General features: G+C 41.3%; 2 protein-coding genes across 5 annotated transcripts; both read left to right on the plus strand.

Moving 5' to 3' along the window:
- The first annotated feature begins 342 nt into the window (after positions 1-342).
- On the plus strand, positions 343-10,600 carry btr01 (bloodthirsty-related gene family, member 1). Its single transcript, XM_042108264.1, has 9 exons — positions 343-473; positions 6,655-7,343; positions 7,609-7,704; positions 8,209-8,442; positions 8,920-9,070; positions 9,433-9,477; positions 9,585-9,611; positions 9,914-10,486; positions 10,519-10,600. The coding sequence occupies exons 2-8, from the start codon at positions 6,678-6,680 to the stop codon at positions 10,453-10,455; spliced, it is 1,761 nt and encodes a 586-aa protein (XP_041964198.1). The 5' UTR covers positions 343-473; positions 6,655-6,677; the 3' UTR covers positions 10,456-10,486; positions 10,519-10,600.
- A 1,068-nt stretch (positions 10,601-11,668) lies between these two features.
- On the plus strand, positions 11,669-17,882 carry si:ch211-151p13.8 (uncharacterized protein LOC562078 homolog). 4 transcript variants are annotated; one of them, XM_042098299.1, is made up of 6 exons: positions 11,669-11,937; positions 13,193-13,289; positions 13,780-13,940; positions 15,166-15,316; positions 16,257-16,382; positions 17,461-17,882. In XM_042098299.1, the coding sequence occupies exons 2-6, from the start codon at positions 13,241-13,243 to the stop codon at positions 17,565-17,567; spliced, it is 594 nt and encodes a 197-aa protein (XP_041954233.1). In that variant the 5' UTR covers positions 11,669-11,937; positions 13,193-13,240; the 3' UTR covers positions 17,568-17,882. The 4 variants fall into 4 exon arrangements, with proteins under 4 accessions (XP_041954233.1, XP_041954241.1, XP_041954250.1 ...); XM_042098307.1 differs by having other exon boundaries at positions 11,669-11,844; XM_042098316.1 differs by having other exon boundaries at positions 11,671-11,937; positions 13,804-13,940.
- The last annotated feature ends 524 nt before the right edge of the window (positions 17,883-18,406 follow it).

Genomic DNA, 18,406 nt, shown 5'->3' on the forward strand with positions numbered 1-18,406 from the left:
ACCCACCTGTGATGTGATAAGCTGTCATGATGGCTCCCTCCCAAAAGGTTATTTACTGTAAGTTCAGGTATAGCTAATTAGTGGATGGGGAACTTTTATATCAGATCTCTCCATCATTACTTTTCATTCATTTGAAAATAAAAATGAATCCAGAAAATGAATGTAACCTTACCTTACCATTCAATCATGACTGCAGTGCCTCACTTAAGACAATATGTGTAAATGTTTTAGCTGCCCTGACTGGGACTGGGTACTTGAAGCATACTTGTAAAACCAGTCTGATTAGTATGTGTGTGTGTGTGTTCTGTGATGCAGAAGTATGTAGACACGCCTGCCCTCTGTTCTTCCTGCATACCACATATAGAACTGAAGTAGAAAAAGAGAAGGGTAGCCAGTGTGATAGAGGGCAGCGGGAGACTAAAAACGATAGCAAACAGGTGTTCATTTGGGCTTTTAGAAGGACTTAATCACAGGTAAGACAACAAACACAAATCAACTCTGATGATGAACATGTCATTTCCTCTGTGTTTGCTATTTTGGTCTAATACGTGTGTCTGTGTGTACTTACGTGTAATACGTGTGTCTGTATCGATCTGTGAGGTAGAGAGTGAGAGAGGTAGAGAAAAAATATTACGTGTTAATACATTTACAAATATTGTTATCCCCGCCCATTCTCACAGCAGAGTTTCTGTAGCACAGAGGACTGTTTTTAGTGTAGGCTGTGGATTGAAACCAGGGCCTGATGACCTGTGAGGTGTTCCCTGTATTTAATATAGGAATTATGAGGATTTCAATATTGATGAATCCTGTTGCTGATGTCTTGATAGTGTTGCACTAATATGTCCCCCTCCACTCTCTTAACCTGCCCGAGTGTCAATAAGGAAGTGAAAGGCTGATTCATATCTATCAGTAGTTTGGTTGACTTGTTTGACACTGTTTGACTAAGTGCACCAAAGATTTAGCTTGATGGTCTTTTGGGCCCCCATCATCGACTTCAATACCACACTGCCACCATCGACTTCAAAGCACCTAACCCTAACCCTAATCTTTACCTGACCCTAATGCCTTCCAGGCAGCGCTGCCTTGAAGTCAATGGTGGGGGCCATCAAAGACCATATATCAAAGATTTACTGGAATGTACAGTACATCTATTTCCCCAACTTTTGGAGTTGATTTGTGTGATTTTGTCAGTTCTGAGGAGAGGTGTGGTCATATGGCCATACTTGGCAGGCTTCCTGGTGGTGTAACTCTTGGAGCCTTGGAGTGGCTGGTCTTGCCTCATTCCACCGCTCAACATCAACAGTTGAAGAGTGTAGAAAAATACCCATTATCTTCTCCTACACACAACAGTTAGCCTTTCACCTGCTGCACCCTCCCGTACAAGTTCGTTGCTTTTTGTGTATGTGTGTGTGTGTGCGTGTGCGTGTTTGTGTGTGTGTGTGTGTGTGTGTGTGTGTGTGTGTGTGTGTGTGTCTGTCTGTCTGTCCGAGTTTGTCTGTGTTTGTGTGTGTGTGTGTGTGTGTGTTCTGTTTGTAATCTGACTCTCTAATCAATCTCTTTGATCTAATGTAACCTAACTCCAAAACTTGCTCAGCATGATTTATGAGATCAGGCCTATTGATGAAGTGCTATTTCAAGACACTTGTTTTTTCACTTATTAAGGTGAAATTCAGCTATGTACGTTTCCTAATCATATCACCTATTCAGGCTTTATTATCCTAATGGATAATGGGGCGTTTCAACACCTTAAAGCCTATCAACTAAACATTAAACTAAGGGTAACTAGATGTATCGCATAGTGGTACAAAATATGACCGCCGCTCAGTCCTGCACATTCTCTCCGCAAAAATAAATCACGCTTGTCAATTTGTCTCCATCTCCTACTCCATCCCCTACTCTTGTATGTAAATGACTGTGTGCATGTGTGTGTTTGCTTTTGTGTACTGTATATGTGTGCTTCTGTGTGTATGTGTGTGTGTGTGTGTGTGTGTGTGTGTGTGTGTGTGTGTGTGTGTGTCTGTGTGTGTGTGTGTATGTCAAATATAGTAGTATCATCATCCTGTACCAGCACCCCTTTGTTCAACACCACCATCTAAAGGCCGATGGGTGTACAGTCACTAAATGCACACATAAATTAATTTATTTTATGGGCCCCCATGGATGAAATTCCACGGAACTTGGCAAAAGAGGCTGTCAGGTTAATAATACCGCCCTTAGCTAATCCACTGTTTGCGTATCAACCACTCTGTAGCGGTTGATCAACGAAAAATACTGTCTCCATGGCTTATTTGATGTGTTTTAATGCAGAAAAAGACCCTGGGGTACGGTGTTCATTTTAGGACATCCTCAGACTCAGGTGTCAGACTCAGAAAAACATCGGTCATCTTCAGACAAAACTGCCTCAGCGTCAGAAAAACCTCTGTCATCTTCAGACAAAACTGCCTCAGCGTCAGAAAAACCAGACTCAGGTGTCAGACTCAGAAAAACATTGTCATCTTTAGACAAAACTGCCTCAGTTTCAGAAAAACCTCTGTCATCTTCAGACAAAACTGCCTCAGCGTAAGAAAAACCTCTGTCATCCTCAGATAAAACTGCTTCAAACCAAACGGCCTCAGAAAAACATCTCTAAGGAGTCAGGTCTCAGAAAAAATGCTGTCAGAAAAAGTGGAGTCAGGTCTCAGAAAAAACGCTATCAGAAAAAATGGAGTCAGGTATCAGAAAAGATGCTGTCAGAAAAAGTGGAGTCAGATCTCAGAAAATCAGGTCTCAGAAAAAACGCTGTCAGAAAAAACAGAGTCAGACGAAAAAGTCTCAAATGAAAAGTTATTGCGGGGAAAGAAGACGACGACGGATACAGAACGGTGAGTTTAATATTATGTAATACATTTAGTCTCCTACATTTATACTTAATACATTTATTCTGTCACTGGCATGTTATAGTTGGTGCTTGGTTAGATGTAGAAATTATAAGTAAAGGTAGAAAGTGATCCAATGTAGGAAAACACATTGTAGGAAATCGATGTATGTAACTTAGCTAACCTCACTTCGCTAGTAACATTAGCAGCTGCTGTAAGGCACATACCGGAGTATGCTACGTATACTTTTTTTTTACAACAAAATAATTTGTTTTTCGTAGGACTGCGGTACGTTCAATGAGCTAGGAAAAAGTGGAAAAAGTACCATTATGATAATACCATTACATGAAATAGCAGGTAGTAACAACAAGGCACATTTATCTAAATAGTTCTATATTTCTCTAAAAAGTTAAGATAACATATCAAATTAATTCAACAACGCTGCAGTTATTGTCCCCTGGGGATTACATTTCAAGTACCTGTCTATGTCTGTCTATTATTGTTGTGCAATGACAATGACAACTGGTAACGTTTGATGTAATACCAATGGTATTATATGGTATTACATCATGGCATAGCACATTTGTCTTTATGGGGGTTTGGGAATAATGATGTGATGATAATGATGCAGGTTTCTTACTGGTAGGTAGTGTACAACTGGGAAACGGTTAGCAAAAGTAAGAAATAATGGTCCAGGTGTTGTTCTGGACTTTCGTGGTGGAAACATGTTTAACCCACTTTTCCTTAGCTCATTGAACACTGCAAAAAATGAAATCTAACCATGTTATTAATCTTGTAATAAGATCAAAAAATATATTTGGTATTGTTTTTAGTATGAAAAGACTTACCTAGTGCTCTCCCGTAAGACCATTTTGACTTAATTTAAGAGTCTTATCAAGACAAATTTACTTAACGCACTGGCAGACAAATTTGCTTGTTTTTAGGACAAATTTGCTTAACGCACTGGCAGAAAAATTAGCTTGTCTTCAGGATGAGATGTCTTAAAATAAGTCAAACTTTTCCTAAATTAAGTCAAATGATTTCATGAGAAAGCGCTAGGTAAGTCTCTTTATACTGAAAACAAAACAAACTAGTTATTTCTATCTTGATTAGTGTTAATTTCGTCAGACGAGACGAGAGGAAATATGTTAGTCAACAACCTTTTTTTTCATGACTAAGACGAGACGATGAAGAGACAGCAGTAATGTCCTGAAACACTGACTAAGACTATCTTAAGATGCATTATTGTTGACGAAAAAAGACGAGACTAAAATGTTTTGCATGAAATAAAAACTAAGATAAAATCTCTCTTCATTTTCGTCTACAAAATGAGAAGACAGAATATCTAGCCGTTACGTTTTCAAAATATTCCGAATGAGTTCATACGCAACAGCTTTCCTGTAGGCTAGTCTACGTGCTGTTGCTGCAACCCTGTGGCTGCAACACGAAACTACATGGAACAAGAACACTGGAGATTTCTGCCAGAGTTAGCAAGCTAACTACCTAAGCTGTATGCCACAATGCTACATACCCAGAAGTTGAAGCTTCTCTCATACAAATTAACATCCCCCAGAATGTCCATACGAAAATGTTCATCATGTAATGTCAACTATTTAACTAGTTAGACTGATGATGCAAAGTTTGCTAGCAAGTAAGCTAATATGGAAAGTTCCCTAGCAAGTTAGCTATGGCTAAGATGGAGAGTCTGTTTGGGGAATGTGTTGTGTTTGGGCGCATATCGCCATCTAGCGAGGCGGAGTAAAACATTAATACTTTGGTCTACGACAGTGTTTCTCAAACTTTTTCAGTTTCAGGACCACTTAACTAACCCTAGCTAAAAAAAAAAAGATTATACCTTCTTCAACAGTAGCCTATAATTAGTCTACACTATAGGCCTACTCACTGAACCACTTTGCTTATTGTGTGGATTCATACTGTATGATTTAAACTGGCATATCTTACATAGACAGTGTTGCAGAACTGTTTTTACATACAAGTTGGTTCAATATTGCAAAAAACTCATCTATATTATATTTTACCACGTCTGCTCGCGGACCACTTGGGATAGCTTGCGGACCACCAGTGATTCCCGGACCACACTTTGAGAAACACTGGTCTACGAATATGACAGTGGTCCATTTAAATCTTTTACGTCTATGGTCAAATCCCAGCCGAGCTATAACTGTAGCTCGACTTACCTGTGCATGTAAACATACTGACTGACAAAAAATCAGAATGAGTAATTATAACAGACGAGTAGCCCTGTGGACACACAATATTGTTGGAAAATTGAGATGTGTGAAACACTATTTGACTCAAATGGTAATCAGAAATAATTTGTTATAAAAAAAAGACTAAAATGTGTTGACTAAAACTGACTAAGACTAAGATACCTTTAGTTTTCTTTTGACTAAAACTAGACTAAAATGACGAGACTTTTAATCGACTAAAACTTGACTAACAAAAATTATATTTGAATGACTAAATATGACAAAGACTAAAAAGGACATTTCGTCACAAGACTAAGACTAGGACTAAATTAAAAATAGGTGACAAAATTAACACTAATCTTGATATAAGACTAATAATCTTGGTTAGATTTTATTAGATAAGCAGTTTTTTGCAGTGAATGTACCGTAGTCCTACGAAAAACGAATTATTTTGCTGTATGTAGTACGTAGCTTACTCCGGTATGTGCCTTACAGCAGCTGCTAATGTTACTAGCGAAGTGAGGTTAGCTAAGTTACATAAATCGATTTCCTACAATGTGTATATCATTGGATCACTTTCTACCTTTACTTATAATTTCTACATCTAACCAAGCACCAACTATAACATGCCAGTGATAGAATAAATGTATTAAGTATAAATGTAGGAGACTAAATGTATTACATAATATTAAACTCACCGTTCTGTATCCGTCATCTTCTTCTTTCCCCGCAATAACTTTTCATTTGAGACTTTTTCGTCTGACTCTGTTTTTTCTGACAGCGTTTTTTCTGAGATCTGACTCCACTTTTTCTGACAGCATTTTTTCTGAGACCTGACTCCACTTTTTCTGACAGCATTTTTTCTGAGACCTGACTCCTTAGAGATGTTTTTCTGAGGCCGTTTGGTTTGAAGCAGTTTTATCTGAGGATGACAGAGGTTTTTCTTACGCTGAGGCAGTTTTGTCTGAAGATGACAGAAGTTTTTCTGAAGCTGAGGCAGTTTTGTCTGAAGATGACAGATGTTTTTCTGAGTCTGACACCTGAGTCTGGTTTTTCTGACGCTGAGGCAGTTTTGTCTGAAGATGATAGACGTTTTTCTGACGCTGAGGCAGTTTTGTCTGAAGATGACCGATGTTTTTCTGAGTCTGACACCTGAGTCTGAGGATGTCCTAAAATGAACACCGTACTGGGGTCAGTTTTCGTCAGAGTTACACTTTAAAAAGATTTACTGTTGTTATTATTCTGTTAAAATGTAGTTTATTACATGCAGGTACGTGCAGGTATGACTATTATAAACTGTTAATTTCTAATTCCGCTTATTGTTATTTTTGTGCACACCTTTGGCCAAAAGCATTTGCGAAGATCCATAAGCCTAAAAATAAATGGGAAAATGTTGCACATTCTGGCTCCAAATGTACAGTATTACATGTACCAAATGTATCTAATTTCATTAGATAATGCTTCTTCTTCATGTTATGTTTATCCCAAGGTTTAGGTTAGTACCTTGTGAATATTTTTTTTTTTGGTGTGCATTACTCGGTCTATACAAGATCCATGAATATAAATGTAAAAGTGACCATCTCTTTCAGACCCAGTGGGGGACATCACCGGTATGGAGCTGCCCAGTAGATTCCTGTCAGAGGAACAGTTCTGCTGCTCCATCTGTCTGGACATGTTCTCCAACCCTGTGTCCACGCCGTGCGGCCACAGCTTCTGCCTGGACTGCATCTCCTCCTACTGGGACGGCAAGAACAAGCAGAAGGTCTGGCAGTGCCCACTGTGCAAGGAGAGCTTCCGCCGGCGCCCCGACCTGCATGTCAACCACACGCTGAAGGAGATCACCGAGCAGTTCAAACGCATGGCCGAGGCTACCGACACGGCGTCAGCCATGGCCGCCACCAGCATCACCGCGGCAGGGGTCTCCTCGGCTGCTGCCAACCCCACCTCGGCCGTCTTGCGCCAACCCAAAGAGCTGCCCAACGAGTTGATCAGTGAGATGAAGAGCCGGTTCCAGAGGGCACTGCCCACTCACAGCGGCCAGCCGGCTCTACCTCCCTATGAGGCCCACTCTCCACCACCTGTGGGGGTCACGCGGCGCTTCACAATGGGCAGCCTTGGAGGCGAGACTTCCTCAGACGCGCCTCCATGCCCCGTGCACAGGCTAGGACTGGAGCTCTTTTGTCGTAATGACCAAGTGTGCGTTTGCACTGCCTGTATCGACAAGGAGCACTATGGACACTCAGTTGTACCTGCCAAGAGGGAGTGGGCCATCAAGAAGGTCTGGAACTGGTTGTGTGTCTCTGTATCTGTCTGTGTTTGTATGTGTGTGTATATGCTCTTTCTCTCCTTTCCTGTGTTTGTATTTGTGTATCTGTGAGTGTGTGTGTGTGTTTGTGTTCATAAAACATGAAACAATATTTATGACATAAATATATCATAAGAAGCATTACCAGTGATAACAGAGGTGTTATGTTTAGAAATAGACAATGAGGTTCATTATAGGAATCTCAGCTGCTTCAGAGTAATGTCTTTTCTCCTGTCAGGCTCACATGGGCATTGTGGAGGTGGAGCTAAAGGATATGATCGAGCTGAGGGAGAAGAAGGCCAAGGAGATCAGGTCCGCCTTGGCTGATATTCAGGTACTTTGCTGATGTCTTGAGTCAACCTACTCCAATTGACTGTACAAATTGACTGTACAAATACGCTCTGCCACATGAACCCTGCTGACTAGCATGGCTGCATGGCCATAGGTCACTTTCACGACTCACATCAGCTCTTGATGAAAATAACTTTGCCCGTCAACACAAAATAACATCACTTATCAATTTTACTGGTATAAGACGGTCATTATCTTTAGCCTGTTTTTATCTCTTCCCCTCTCTGATTATATATATATAGAGAGAGCTTTTATCTCCAATACTTCCCACCTTGTTATTTGAATGGTTTCCTCTGTAAATTCTTTTTCTGTTTTCCAAAGGTTTTGGCAGTGACACAAAGTCTGTGTTTCACAAACTTTGCTGCTTCAGTTTGTGTGGTGGTGATTCACACTGTTATCATTCCCCTCTTGCCCTCTCCCCTCACCTCCATGTCTGTAAGTTACAATGTTCACATTCGCCCGTGGCCCTGTCCCTGTCCACTCACAGGCCAAAGCTGACCATGAGGTCCAGGGCAGTGCCAGCATGTTTACGTCTCTGGTGGCCACCATCGAGGCCAGGCAGGCCCAGCTGCTAGAGGTGGTGGAGCAGGGCCGCCTGTCCGCCGAGCTGCGGGCACAAGTGCTCCTGGGCGACCTGGAGCAGGAGACGGACGAGCTAAGGAGAAGGAGCGCTGCGTTCACACAGCTCTCCGAGTCTAACGATTACGTCTTCTTCCTCAAGGTCAGCTCTGGCAGAGTGGACATCTTCAAAACTGTCCAATGTCCATCATCTGCCTTCGTTTGTGAAAACAAATCATGCTTGGATTTATAATGAATGTTGTTGCGTGTATGTTAATATAATGTAATTGCATACTAGTGACAATCTGATTACATGTAACTCACATTCAGGCATATTTCAAGGTTCAGTGATAATGAGATCATGCAAGGCCATGTCTTATAGTTTAGGCTTTCTCCTTTTCTTGTGAGGAGAAACTGAGATTAAAGCCTGCTGCCGTTTGTGTGGAGCTAAACAGCCTTGCTTGAGTGCTGTTCATGTCTATTTACGGGTGTCCTGTGAAAAGGTTGACATAAATGTTTGATCACTGCCCAGCTGAGTGCACAACATATCTCTCCACGCGGGGTTGATCCACTCCACTCCCTCTGCCTACACCCACTCTTTGCTTAACCCCCTCCTTCTGGAACATTCTGTTCCCTGCAGACCTTCCCATCACTCTCTACGCAAAGTCCTATGACACGTGAGTGGGCGCAGGTGTCGTTGACCCCTGACCCCATGGCTGGGGCGGTGCTGCGTGGCATCACTCATATGGTGGAGCGCCTTCAGGAGGAGCTTCAGAAGCTGCCGGAGATCTGTGAGAGCAGCTTGCCTTCATCAAATATTCATGCACACATGCTCAGCGCCATCTTACTGGCCCGCACACACATGGTGGCACATACACACACACAATACTGTGGTGTGACATTCTGACATGTCAAGCAGCATTGTGCACATAAATACAGATATACTGTTTCTCGTCATTTACATTTATTTCTGCAGAAAATAAATTCAAATTTTACATTCTCATATTCGAATTGATTACTTTTTTAAATTGTAAACTGTACTTTACCAAGTGAATATTTGTTTAGTGTGCTTAAATCAGCTATAGTCAGTGCCATACATTAAATATTAGTAAATAATAACTCAAGATTTACCTCATATTTCTGCTCACTTCAGGTTCGCATTCACAAACAGAAACATCACTTCCCTCATGTCAGCCAAGTAAGTTCATATTGCATCTTCTATCCAGAGAGCCAATTCAATTGTAACCACAGTGGTTTGTGAAAAACATATATCTCCTCTTAACTGATGTGAAACTTGTGTTTCAGGACAGCAGAGTGTGCAGGATTATGCAGGTAAAATATTCTGCCAGAATAACACAAAAATACATGTCAGGCACCTTCGCTGCCATCCTCTCCTCTCTTGATGTTTTTGAGGAAAAATGGTGCTACTGTACAACAGCGTGATCTGTGTTGTTGATAATGGCAAGCTACAGATTGCACATTTCTTTAATTAACTTTCCTAACTTTTACTTTTTGAGTACAGTGTCAAGTTGATCTTGATGTATTTTTAAGATTGTAATAAAGAGTTTTTGCAAATTCATTCTCCTGACATCCTCTCTGACTAAACTGTCCATTCTGTCATCATTCCGATCCAGAAAATGTGACCCTTGACCCCTCCACCGCTCACCCGAGGCTAGTCCTCTCCACCGACTACAAGCGGGTTCACTGCAGTGACCACTACCAGCCAGTGCCTGACTCTCCGCTGCGCTTTGACCGTGTCGTCTGTGTCTTGGCCGAGCAGGCATTTACGTCTGGTCGCCACTACTGGGAGGTGCACGTGGGGGGCAAGACTGACTGGGACCTGGGCATAGCCAGCCACGCCATCAACCGCAAAGGCAAGATCATGGTCAGCCCCGCACATGGCCTCTGGTTCCTCAGCCTGCGCAACAAACACGACTATGTCTTCCGCACTGACCCCTCCACTGCGCTGAACCTGCCCAGCAAGCCCCAGAGGATTGGAATCTTCGTGGACATGGACAACGGGCTGGTCTCCTTCTACGATGCGGGATCCAAGCACCTCATCTACACCTACACGGACACCTTCACTGCGGTCATCCACCCTTTCTTTAGCCCCTGCACCAACAAGTCGGGCAAAAATGAGTCGCCACTGGTCATCTGTCCCATCTCACAAGAGTAAGGGGAATGGGACATATCGATGCTATAGACATAATATAGACTAATATAGCTATAGACACACAAGAAGCATATTCTTTCTGTATTGTATATTGGTTCTGTATAATTTGGACTATGTGGACAAAATAAAACCTCAGATGTCAACCTCAGCTCAGCTGCTCTGTAACAGTAAAGTCAAGCCAAAATAATTCAGATCCTCAAAGGCTGCTATTAAGTAAACAAAATCCTCAAAATCCCAAAAGGCTGCTGTTTTAAAGAAAGAAGTAAACAAACAAACTTGAATTCCATTTTCCCTTCCTTATGACTAATTCATGTCGTGGCAATACAAGTCATGCCACTTGCATCACTTTTGTCTTTAGTTGTTCCAAATAATCATATGTAAATAGGCCTACACAATGCACAGGATCCACTGGTTTTAAACATTTTCTAAATACATTACACCTATCTAGACAACTATTTAACTGTTATTGTAAAAACAAATCACAAAATAAAACTATGGATGTAGACACATATTCACTCATAATTTCCTTCATATTAGGCACTGTTTTGCATATTTCTTTTTAATAACCCCAATCATTAACAGAGGATTATTAGATTAGATTCGATTCGATTCGATTAGGTTAGGTTAGGTTAGATTAGATTAGATTCAACTTTATTGTCATAGTGCAGAGTACAGAGACAATGTCTAACCAGAAGTGTAAAAAAGCAGAAAAGTGCAATGTGATATACACAGTTTGGGCAGGTGGTGCATAAACAGTAAAAGATAGTGCAGTGTTGACACATATAACTATAAATATGTGCAGTGTATTAGCAGTAACCTTAAAGAGCAGAATAGGATATGCAGTATGAACAATGTATGAACAACATGTACATATATGTGCAGTGAAGTAGCAGTAACATTATAAGAGTAGTACAAATAATAGAATATATTATAAGAACAGAATAAATATGTACAGTAGTATAGTTGTGTGCAGTGTAACAGTACCATTGCAGGGTAGTAACAGTATACATTATAAGAGTAGTAAAAAGTGTATGTGCAGGATGAAAAGTATAAAGAGTAGTAGAATATGGCTATGTATAAATGTAATTATATTATGCACATTATTGACCCCAATGTCCTTTGCATCTTAGAGAGAGGTAGAGTTATCTGTGGGGATGATGAGGAAACTCGACAGCAGAGAGCGCTACATTTCGGAATTCAATTCTGCCTCAAAGATACGGGAAAGCACTCTCCTCTCTGTTGGGACCATCCGCAGCCAATGACTGAGGCTTCACACAGTGACCGATGAATCGCGTCAGTCCTAGCTCAGTGCATCGTATGGTCCTTGTGCAACATTACCTAGCGAATGGGACGGGTGATTGACTAACTAGACTTGATCAGATAATCTTAATGGTGAGTATAGGCTGTAAGGAATAAGGCAATGCGTATTTTTTATGAGGGTGACCGATTGCGTTCCGGAACAGGTGCACCTTGATGCTCTATCAGGTAGATTGCTTTGGGCGTGTGAAGGCTATGTTTGTCTGTGTTTATATGTGTTTGAAAGAGAGAGGGAGAGAGATAGATAGATAGAGAGAGAGTGTGTGTGTGTTTGTGTGTGTGTGTGTGTGCGTATGGGGGGGTCGTCTGCATGTAAAAAAATGTCATGTTAGACTACGATTGCGTTTGTGCCTGCACCTTTACTTCAAAATATCTTCAAGGAATAGTTGGATAGCCGTTATTTCCTCACGTAGGACTACTGTACTTCAACATCTTACTTGAAATGACAGAACAACAATAACATTGTCTAGGCCTATGAGATGCTACTTTTGGATTTACCATAATATTTATGTGTGATGTTTAAGGCTATTCCACTCATGTTCACTTCTTGTCCCGTTACTGTCTCTGATCTCACCATTGAAAACTACTGCTTTAACCTTCATTGCAGCAGAATTATTCTCGAATTATCATTATGAATTGTCCAGTGCAGTTGCTCAGCGTATAATTGTTAAATTAATTGACGCAGCTATTATGGTCGGATTTTGCTTTTTGCATTCCACTCCGAAAATAGACTCGGTGGTGGTATCCGCAGTCTGTCCCGTTCGTACATGTTCTACCTGACCATCCCACCGATAGGCAGCCAACACATTTTTATTTCCAAGCCTGTTTGGTTACATAACGCTTTTAGTATTTCCCTTTCGGCTACTTCGTTCGCCACCTTACAATGTTAAAAACGCCAGTTTCCTATGTTTCTGTTCTAGCCCTGCCGTAGTTCATGTAGCCTAGCCTAAGCCTCTTTAGTTTTGATTGAATCCAGTCATTGTCTGCCTCACTGGAATACCCACACAGCTGGACAGGACATAATGACATTGGATAAAACTGCGGTGAGATTAAAGGCTACGTATTGGGTTTCACTCTTCAGTCTTCGCAACCTGGGCTACCCGCAGTCACTGAATCTGGAATGAGGATATTGTATATATATCCTCACCTTATCAAAGCCCCCACTCTATGTGGATATCATTTAGCCTAATGTTTTATCCATATACATGCACATAGCCTAAAGGGAAGGGAAACCAACTGGGCCTATTTGAGAGTAGGCTACCTTTGCAACTTGCTCATCCACTAATTATCATATGGTGCTCTCAGTCCGTTTTATGGCAGTGTGGTAAAAAATAGTGCCTGATGAAGGTTGAAATGTGGTTGGTCTGTTGCTGGGCGAGGGCATACTTTACTCTGTCCTGTCTATCAACGATTTTCTTTTCAGGTCACTTCAGGCAGGGGTTCAGGCGATCAGAAATGAAATCACACTGACATGGCTGATTATTCCCTCCCCAGTGCTGACATGGCAACAGAAAGGAAAGGTGTGTGCACTGCTGGTATAGTTTGTGTTACCTGTTTAATTTATGTGTCGTTTTTGTGTTTTTGTTTGTCATAGTGCTATCTTGATTTAATGGATTACATCAGTTTTAAATCCATAATCCAAGCCACTGTTGCATTTTACCAAAACCCATTTTATTGAGTAACAGCTTAGAAATATTCCCGATTGAAGCTACAAGCAATGGCAGAAAAAAAATCTCTTTGACAGTTGTTCTGTCAGTGTGTCACTTTCAGCACACACACACACGCTCTCTCTCTCTCTCTCTCTCTCTCCACTGTCTGATGTGTCTTAACCACATATCACTTGGAACATAACGTAAACTCAGCCAATTAATCAATGTTCACAGTAATGATAACATTGAGTGATACGAGGTACACGTGTCTAATGCATTTTTTTTTTAATTGAATCGTGGACTATATATCAGCCCTGCTGTTGCATACATACTCTGAGTATCTCTGGCCTTGTCTGCTTAGACACAGATTCTTTCTCCTGTCAAGGTTCCACTTCAAAGGGTGGTGGGGTGCATTTCCCTGATGAGGAGTATGCCAGCACGGCACCTCAGTGTTCGGATGAGACCCGGCCTGACCGGGTCATCAGTGCTATACCAGAATCTGACGGGACTTACCTGGTGAAGGTGAGTGTGTGCGCGGGGGGGCCTCTGGGATTTATAGTGAGTGAGGATCACCACAGCACGCACACTACACCACCAATCAATGGGCTTGTATTAAAGAGCTATTTTTAGCTGCGTAGTTCGTAGCCTCAGACATGTAAGCTATGAGGAAGTATACAAAAGAATTTAGCATTGTTCTATGCAACAATAGACCTCTGAAGTTCGCCAAAAGTACCCAAAGCTGCCATCTTTGCCCATATAAGGAGATCCAGGTGTTAATCGAAGCTACCTATTGCAAGTTAGCTCTGGAGTAGCAAAAATCAAAGTTCTCCATCTTAAAGTAGCCTACTGAAGATCACAAAACCCACTCGAAGGCAGATGACAAAAGTATGTAGGGCAAAACGCCTGTATTTCAGAGTTCTTCATCCCTGAGAGAGTGTAACAGTTGTGATCATTCAAAATCCCTATGTTATTTTTTCCATAGGAAAAAATTCAAGATACCAGATCTCCTGGCAAAGATGGCAGCTTTTTTTGTAGGCAAACTTCAGAGGTGTATACCAATCCACAAGAGTTATTAGAAAAGGAATAGGCAATGATCAATAGCATTGTTTAGTTCAAAGTTCAAAACTTCTGAAAGTCACACTCTTTGTATGAAATATGCTTGATTTAACATAATTTGCAGGTGTGTTAGCACAAGATGAATGATTTCTACGATATTGTGCACACTCTATGAAATGCACTCAAGACTACTGCTTCTCATGCCCCCCCACCCTCTGCTGAGAGCAAGAAAGAAATGTTGAGGTTATACAATCTTTCCACTAATGAACAAGTTACTCGGACTCAGTCTCTCCACTACATGAACGAGTACTCGGACTCAATCTCTCCACTACATGAACGAGTTACTCAATCTCTCCACTACATAGATAGATAGATAGATAGATAGATAGATAGATAGATAGATACTTTATTGATCCCCAGGGGAAATTCAAGGTCTCAGTAGCATACAGACAACACACACACATTCACTAACAGCAGAAAAAGTAATTAAAAGTATATAATATTTACTTATAGTAGTAAGTATATAAGAACACAACTAAGCAGTAAGGACAGTAGAAGATAAAGAATATACTAAATATACTAAAATACTAAAATACAAATTATACTAACACTTAATCTAAATCTTAATCTTAATCTACATGAACGAGTTACTCGGACTCAGTCTCCGTCATTCTCTGTCCTTTATGTCCAGGTAGGATTCCTGAGAAGCCAGCACCGCTATGAGATCATCTTCAATCTCCCACAAGTCCCATCAATGGGCAAAGATGCCACGCTGTCCCCTGCCCTCAGGACCACAGCCAAGCCACGCCTCCGCGCCACCCGCATCACCCCTCGCCAAGAAGGTACGGGCCAGCTGGCACCAGCTCTGCCATCTATGGCCCAGCATATGCCCTCAGTTAGATGGGCACAGGCTGAAATGCATCAGCGGGCATTTTTTCTCCACACCAAAGGTTGCTAGTGCGACATTATTGCCTTAATGTTAAAATTATTATAGTGCAACATTATTGAATTAATGTTAAGATTATTATAGTAAGACATTATTGACTTAATATTAAAATGATTATAGCTTTTCTGATTCTGTTTGGAGAATCAGTGAATGTGTTTAAGTCCTGCTGAATTTGGATATCTTCCTTGGTTGGCCCCCATCTTTATGTCAGTATAACTCATAGTTTAGTATTGTCTTTTTCCCATGTCTCTTTGCAATTCTTCATAACGTCTAAGACGGATATGTGTAACTTAAACACTGTAGATGCTACATATACACAGACATTTGCTTGCTGTGTACATTTTCACAGTGTGTGAGCTAGTCCTTCCTCAGAGCTACCACACATGTCTTTAAGAATCATTCCTGTGAGGAGACCCAATTGATTCTCCAGATTCGAAGTTTTCTATTTCAGCACTTTATTGATCTACCCCTAGAGTAGGCTACTACAGACGTGGAGAATTTATTGATCTATCCCTAGAGTAGACTACTACAGACGCAGAGACTTTGCCAGTGTATTTTTGTTATTGTTTTGTACTCTTCTGTTTATGCAGTCACCAGTTATCCCAGTGGTAGAACTGCGAATTGTGATGTCAGAAGTTAACCCAACCACTGACACTTATCCTATGTTTCCAGATATTTTACTGACCTTCCACTACACTTTGATTTACTGCAGTATGACAATATGCTGTTTAATATAGATTCATGTGATAAATAATCAATGAATAAGAAATTCTGTGCCAGTCTTTGTGTGACTGTGTGTGTGTGTGTGTGTGTGTGTGTCTCTGTGTGTGATACAGGTGGAATGAAAGTTGTTTGTGAGTACAGCACCCAGCAGGAGGGGGTGCTGCAGGAGGAGTTGATGCTGGTCAACCGCAGCAGAAGGGATGGTAGCGTGAGGGTCAAACTTCAGGCCAGAGTCATGGGTGAGTCACTTACATTCGGCCACTTACATAGTGACACATACACACACATATTTCACTCTCTCTTTCTCCATGTGTGCCTCTGTCTCTCTTACACACTCACATATAAAGATAAAGAGATAGAGATGAGAGAGAGACCCACACAAGCACACGTAACTGGGTAGAATGCGTTGTGTTGATTATTAATAAAGATGACCCAAAACGAGCACGGGATACTGCTGAAGTTTTATTCTGCACACACGCACAGCAAAGCATACAGTACAGGGTGAGTTCGCCAATAGCTCCTGAAAAAGTTCACACATACCAACTATATTACAGGTGCTAATGTGCTATCCCAGCTACCTAGTTAAACTACTGTACATCACTGTAGGGCTATTTTTGGCATGTGGCTAGATGGACATAGACATGTAAACAATGCATTTAAAAAGTAAATTCACAAAAATAACTCACAAATAATATACATAAACTGAATACAAACAATATAAAGTGAAGCAATCTTATGGATGACTATATTTAATATAAATATTTATAAGATTGCTTATGAGGCTGCAATCAGTCAACCTACCTCCCTCCATAAAGATATTAGACAGGAAAGAGGAAGGGGGGAGACAGTTTTAGATTTAAACTGTAACTAGATAACCTAGATCTATTGTGCAATTATGTGATTCATACATACAGTAAGTATAAGGCCTAACCTGTTACACACACAAGCACACATGCACACACAGAGAGAGAGAGAGATAGTCTTTCTCTCTCTCTTTCTCAGTCTTTCGCTCTCACACACATGCCAAGTGATACTCCTCTTATAAAACTGCAGCAGAATTTAGGGCTGTTGGGAATTAGGAGAGTTCTGCCTTTAGTGGTATGCCACAAGGCCTTTACTTTAATCATCTGATTTGGAAGACGTCCAGATAAGCAGTGCAACTTCTTCCCTGCACCACCCAAGTCATCCAGAGAGAGAGGGAAAGCACCGGTCTAGCCAGGAAAGCGATCCGACATCGCCCCCTGGTGGCTCTAGGAGTAGTCATCCTCTGAGTACATGTAAGTGTTGTGGAATGATGTCATTCTTGTTCTGCCTTAGATCGTCACCATGGAACGCCACAGCTGATGGAGGGGGTTCGATGCATAGGACCAGAGGAGACCAACTCCAAACAGACTGACCGGAAGAAGCCCAGTTATCAGCAATAGAAGAGTCTCATCCACACACACTTTAATCTGGACTACAACTCAAATATACAGTACAAATCAACAGAACAGGGCTTAATAGCCACGATTTCATGCACAATAGCCACAATTCTTGAATTTCCCCTAGGAGATCAATAAAGTATATATCTATCTATCTACAAGTTTGCAGTAATGTCAAGAGCTGCTATGAATGCTTGCTGTCCTCCCTTCTGTCCTCCCTTGTGGTCAGCCGTGGCCTACTGGTTAGCGCTTCGGACTTGGAACCGGAGGGCTGCCGGGTCGAACCCCGACCAGTAGGAAGCGGCTGAAGTGCCCTTGAGCAAGGCACCTAACCCCTCACTGCTCCCCGAGGGCCGCTGTTGTTGCAGGCAGCTCACTGCGCTGGGATTAGTGTGTGCTTTGTCTCACAGTGTATGAGTGATGAGTGTGTTTCACTAATTCATGGATTGGGATAAATGCAGAGACCAAATTTCCCTCACAGGATCAAAAGAGTATATATAATTATACTTATATACTTCTCCAGTTTCTTTGCCAGTGCTGACCCTCTCACATCTGTCCATTGAGCAGTAAGCACTATGCCAATAGAACACAATGCTTTGCAATGCTTCCCAGGTTATATGAATCAAAAACACTTTATTCAAAAACAACCCTTATCTATATTACTCAATACACAGAATAGTATTTGATCCCCTGCATTTGGACCACTGCATTTCCACATGAATAATCCTCATTTGAGATATTGTCTTTACGGTTTGTTTAGATAAAATCAGTTGTGTTATTTACCATGAAAGACCGAATAAAATCAGACCACAATAATTGCTCAGAGATGCTTGTGCGTGTGT

Source organism: Alosa sapidissima, chromosome 1 (genome assembly GCF_018492685.1).
Source record: "Alosa sapidissima isolate fAloSap1 chromosome 1, fAloSap1.pri, whole genome shotgun sequence".
NCBI lineage: Eukaryota > Metazoa > Chordata > Actinopteri > Clupeiformes > Clupeidae > Alosa > Alosa sapidissima.

Bases quoted from the DNA above. Each gene is read 5' to 3' on its own strand.
- btr01 (XM_042108264.1), top strand. From the start codon at position 6,678: ATGGAGCTGCCCAGTAGATTCCTGTCAGAGGAACAGTTCTGCTGCTCC. The intron at 7,705-8,208 runs GTACTTTGCTGA...GTCCACTCACAG, and splicing joins CCGCCTTGGCTGATATTCAG to GCCAAAGCTGACCATGAGGT. The intron at 9,612-9,913 runs GTAAAATATTCT...ATTCCGATCCAG, and splicing joins GAGTGTGCAGGATTATGCAG to AAAATGTGACCCTTGACCCC.
- si:ch211-151p13.8 (XM_042098299.1), top strand. From the start codon at position 13,241: ATGGCTGATTATTCCCTCCCCAGTGCTGACATGGCAACAGAAAGGAAA. The intron at 13,290-13,779 runs GTGTGTGCACTG...TTGTCTGCTTAG, and splicing joins CATGGCAACAGAAAGGAAAG to ACACAGATTCTTTCTCCTGT. The intron at 16,383-17,460 runs GTGAGTCACTTA...GTTCTGCCTTAG, and splicing joins ACTTCAGGCCAGAGTCATGG to ATCGTCACCATGGAACGCCA.